At 38.3% G+C, this 4,921-nt stretch overlaps 1 protein-coding gene and 1 long non-coding RNA gene across 3 annotated transcripts; both read left to right on the top strand.

Annotated features, from left to right (window-relative positions):
* Positions 1-1,125: 1,125 nt before the first annotated feature.
* LOC121581417 lies at positions 1,126-2,432 on the top strand. Of its 2 annotated transcripts, none has more exons than XR_006661560.1 (5): positions 1,126-1,185; positions 1,438-1,850; positions 1,959-2,095; positions 2,220-2,313; positions 2,404-2,432. It is a non-coding gene; the product is annotated as an uncharacterized LOC121581417 (long non-coding RNA). The 2 variants fall into 2 exon arrangements; XR_006661561.1 differs by lacking the exon at positions 1,126-1,185 and having other exon boundaries at positions 1,197-1,584; positions 1,705-1,850.
* Positions 2,433-2,436: 4 nt separating this feature from the next.
* On the top strand, positions 2,437-4,612 carry LOC121577797. The gene is made up of 5 exons (XM_041891699.2): positions 2,437-2,514; positions 2,603-2,826; positions 2,918-3,089; positions 3,223-3,350; positions 3,477-4,612. Exons 2-5 carry the CDS (start codon positions 2,725-2,727, stop codon positions 3,792-3,794), a joined length of 720 nt encoding a protein of 239 aa, XP_041747633.2. The 5' UTR covers positions 2,437-2,514; positions 2,603-2,724; the 3' UTR covers positions 3,795-4,612.
* Positions 4,613-4,921: the final 309 nt, after the last annotated feature.

Genomic DNA, 4,921 nt, shown 5'->3' with positions numbered 1-4,921 from the left:
GCAGTGACAATTTCAACTCTACAGCAGTGATGAATACCCGCCACTCTGCTTTGCTGAAGTTTGGCACGTACGTTGGTGGAGGAAGATTGCGAAGGAGTAGCTAGGCCACAGATATTGCTAGGTAAGTTACATCCCCGTTTTTTCAACACCAAACCGGTATTTTTAACTTTACATAATTTTAGAGTTGTGCTGATGTCAAGGTCATATTTTAAGTTCACGAGTTCCATGCGGCGGTCCCCTTGCAGTGACCTCGTCATCAGCCAGCTAAATTAGCTTGTAAGTTCAGATGGTTGACAGTAATAACTGTTATATGATATACCCATGGAATATGTTTGATATTTTTGTGAATGGCTTGCTGTTTCATATGGCTAAAAATAGGTAACGTTAACTTAGCTAATCAGTTCGTTTGAAGGACACCACCGTTTGGCATGAGCGCAGATTGTGCTTGTCATGCGGTTAGCTAGCTTGCAATCAGTATCGGTAACTGTCTTTCTTTGTGTTGCAATATTTTCACGAATGAAGTTTGTCAGAATGGTAAATACGTAAAATAACGTTCGCTAACAACAAAACATTTATACAGATAGTATTGTTAGCTAACGTTATTGTATAGCTTCCCAGGCTTCCTTACACTAACGTTAACTGTTTTTTATAAAGCTATATATAACGGTAATGTTAGCATGCTTCTGATAGTTAGCCAGCTAATGTTGGTGTTATAAAACGATAACTTAGATCACTGATTTGCATGACGGGTTTGTTTAACATTGCTTAACCATTTTAATGGTTAGCTACTGTTCGAACTAAAATGGCTAATGAGCTAGCTAACTTTGACACATAGCTAGTTATTTGGTAGCTAATGGGACAATGTGCCTCTAAACTTGAACTAGCCTACACCCATTTGCTGCAGAAAATGGCAGCTTAACGTTATATTCAACCAGCACAACTTTGTCTACTTCAGCCTTTGTAATTGCAGTGTAACGTCTAAGTAATGCATAGTGCATTGCGTAGCTAGTACTACTGAGATAAATGGATAGTTAGCTAACGCTTAGTTGAACCAGCACTAAATGATGATTTTGAATATATATTTTCTTTGTTAACAGAGGCAAAATGCTGTTGCGTGTTCAGCTCGGGAAGAGCAGAAATACGTCAAGCTGTCTGAGCTGACATTCAATGCTTTCTTGAAAGAAGGTAGGTATAATAGGTTAAAGCAATACATATCACCCTAATGACAAAATAATACAGCATTAAGCTATTATCTTATGATATCTATTTAGGTCTATAGTCATTTCTGCTGTGCTTTATATTTTCAGTAACATAAAATCAGGTGCAGATCCTTGTCTTTCATCATTTTGTGAACACATGAGGCAACCTTAAGTATGAACTTGGATTCTTGTGAGAAGGGAATGCATGTTTTTCTTTTTTTTCTTCTTTTTTTAACAGTGTGTCTAAAATTCAACATACCAGAAAGCAGAAAGCCAGACATTAAGGTGTATGACCAGTCTGACACAGAAGTTGACTCAGATGTTTTTGAAGAATTAGTAAAGGAGTCACCTGGAACTTTCAGAATCATGCTGGGCAATGGACTTGGTATTCATTCATTCAATTAGTTTTTTAGTTTAAAGGCCAGAATGAGAACCTTTATTGTCTTAAAAATAACAGTTTATTGTAATATGTTTCTATGTTTTGCACAAATTTCATAATGAACAGATACCTCTCATTCATCATCATGCTCGGGTACATCTGATGACACCATCATTTTGAATTTCACTGTGTGTGACGATGTTGAAGAAGTAGCGGCTGGCGAAGGAAGCCAGCCTAAAAGGCCATGCCACATAAACTATGAGGCAAAAGCAGTAAGTGGTGAACATTGCTGTTAAGTCCAATCTGAATGTTGTTTCATCATGTGACAGCATTACATATTGTTTTACAATTACGGAAAGCACATTTCTTTCCACCTATAGCTGATTGAAAAAATCCTAACATCAAAGCCTGGTGGTGAACGCATTATGCAAGAGTATGGAAAAACCAAATCTCTGACAGATGCCACCAGAAGACAGATGATCAACATACTTGTTGCTGAGATGACAGAAACACATGGGTAAGCATTAAGCATATAGATGGGCTGTAAAGAAACATTGTTATTATTTTCCGGTTATTAATTATGTAAAATGTGTTGTGCAATATCAATTCAGTGTGATGTTAACTTTGAATTCATATGCTAGGACATCCCCCCCCAAAAGTGTCAGAGTGATGTATGCACAGGGGATAGTAGCTTTGTTTCCCTATCTAGAAGACCCATACTCACAACATGGATATGTAAGTAAATGGGTTATTGCAACATTATGCACATATTCACTCTATGAAATGGGAATAGTACTCCTTTATAATTTATTTATAATAATATAGGATCATTACTACGATCCGGAGAGTGGTTCGGATACCTTGCATGGCGATTGAAGACCATACAAAGAAAAACAGCAGAGGAAAGAGGTGCCTCAGTCAGCAAATCTCCTAAAGGTATGTTTTCTGATCAGTGACATGTAATTATAATGGTGACCTGTGAATTGTACAGAAAGGATTTCTTAACACTGTATTTTGTCTTAAGTTGGTGGGCCAGGCCGTGATCGTCAGCCCTTCACCTATGACAGAGAGCCATCTGATGAGGATGTGGAAGCAGCTATTGCTGTTTTGAGACACTCTGCTGATGAAAACACTGTCCGTGAGAAGATGAAAATGACCTTCATATATCGGCAAGCAATGGTCAACGATGAAGCCAAATCATCAGATGTCTTCTCGGTCTTCCCAAGATTTCTGGACACACCAGGACTGGTATGACAACTTAATTCACTGCATCACCAAAAATATCCAATGAAGAATAAGGTAACACTCATTATTTCTGTCTTTGTGTGTTACATTGCAGATAGAACAAGATTTCAGACTTCTGTTTGGTGAGGCCACAGCCAACAAATTCTTGGAGAAGTGGCCAACCACTTTCAAAGCAAAAGTAATAAAGGAAAGCCATGGACTTGTATCCACCACAGAACTCTTGGATTTGATGCGCAATGCTGAGTCAGCTGCTGAAGTTGAGAATGGTATGAATGAACTGTTTTACTTTTTATGTGGATAATGTAGGTGTGCATTATATGTCCATAATGGTGCAAGTTGTGAATAAGAATGTTATGCTACGGCACAATGTTAACCAGGTTTTTATTTACTTATTTGTAGGCTGGGACAGTGACATGTCTGCCATCTTGCTGCTGCTACATTTGCTACCACCATCTGCACAAGGTAGAAAGAGGCCGGGAAAGATGTCTGCATATCAAGCTGTAGATCAGCTCATCAGATTTCAAAAGGTATGCTTAACAGTTGTTTAAAATATATATTCCATCATCTCAATCTTGTGCACAGTTTGAGGTGATCTTATCTATTGTCAGAGGTTAGTCACCAAAACAATTCTGTTGAATGTGTTTTTTTTGTAGGTTGGAACCAGTGTGCAGCAGCATCTTGACAACATCACCCAAAGCAGTCAGCCCTACCTTCTCGCCCAGGGATCCACACAGAGCAGCATTCACTCCTACTTCATTGTGGTTGACAAGCATGCTCTTCCATGCAAGGCAACAGGTTCAGTAGGAGCTTTTGACGAAGTCTTTAAAGCCCATTACGTATTTGGTACGTCATACAGTTCTTCCTTGAGCAGCTTTTTCACTTTTGTGCAAACAACCATCTATAACATCGACATGGGGGAAACAAAGGAGACTCCTAGAGTTGCTGAGTTGCGAGCAAGAATGGTGCGTTAGTTGAGATAAAACTATGAAGTGTTTTCTTTGCAAAAGTGACCATGGAAGTCCAAACAACCTTGTTAAGCACCTTAAGATAATTCATGGGCTATGTACAGGCAGGACTCTTTTTCTGAAATGTGGTCAAGAAGGATGCTCACGTTCTTTTGGTAGCTTTTCTGGTTTTAGAAAACATCTTAACAAGTGCCACGGAGAAAGTTTAGTAGATTCTATAGAAGATGATCTTTCAGACCCTCAAAGTACCGTCAACACCAGTAATATTTCTCATGTTGAAGTGTCGACTGAATGTTTAGAGGCTGAGTCAGAGTTATCTTCGCCATACATTGTAAATAGTTGTGCAGCTGTTATTTCTGATCTAAAGGCAGCAGGTGTTGGTCAAAGTACAGTAAATACTGTAGTGATTTCCATGGAAGAGATTGTTCAAGATATTCATCAGCATGCTAAAGAAACAGTGATAAAGCATGTATTTAGTAATGAAAGAGAAACAGAAATGTGCAAGAAAGTTGAGGCGTGTTTTGAGGGGTTAGAGAATCCTTTCACAGTTCTAAATTCGGAATACAAGCGATCAAAATTTATGACTGCCAAGTGGGAAATAGTAGAACCAGTTGAATGTGTGATTGGTTCAAGATTTGACACAAGACGAAATAAAAAGACTGGAACATATGATCAGGTAGTAGTTCAAGATAAATTCATGTATATTCCAATTTTATCTACACTGCAGTCAATATTTAAAAGTCAGTATTTTGCAGAAATGTTGCAAAGCTCAGCTACCAGCAACTCTAGACTGAGAGATATTTGTGATGGATCTTTTTTTAAAGTCACCCCCTGTTCTCAACTGAGAAGCAGACAATACAGGTCCAGATGTTCTATGATGATTTTGAGGTCGCCAACCCATTGGGTTCCAAGCGAGGTATTCATAAATTGGGTGGAGTATATTTTACTTTAAGAAACTTCTCTCCAAAATGGAATTCTTTTTTGGCTAACATACACCTGTGCGCCTTATTTCATACTCAAGATGTTAAACGATATGGTTTTAGTGAAATTTTTGCTCCCATTGTTCGAGACATTAAAGTGTTAGAGAGCGATGGTATTGAGATTCCATTATACAGTGGTTATGTACGTGGCAC

Source organism: Coregonus clupeaformis, chromosome 1, assembly GCF_020615455.1.
Source record: "Coregonus clupeaformis isolate EN_2021a chromosome 1, ASM2061545v1, whole genome shotgun sequence".
Classification (NCBI taxonomy): Eukaryota; Metazoa; Chordata; class Actinopteri; order Salmoniformes; family Salmonidae; genus Coregonus; species Coregonus clupeaformis.
The sequence above is the reverse complement of the archived record's forward strand: the minus strand, read 5'-3'. Positions and strand labels throughout refer to the sequence as shown.

Bases quoted from the DNA above. Each gene is read 5' to 3' on its own strand.
- LOC121577797 (XM_041891699.2), top strand. From the start codon at position 2,725: ATGAAAATGACCTTCATATATCGGCAAGCAATGGTCAACGATGAAGCC. The intron at 2,827-2,917 runs GTATGACAACTT...GTTACATTGCAG, and splicing joins TTCTGGACACACCAGGACTG to ATAGAACAAGATTTCAGACT. The intron at 3,351-3,476 runs GTATGCTTAACA...TTTTTTTTGTAG, and splicing joins AGCTCATCAGATTTCAAAAG to GTTGGAACCAGTGTGCAGCA.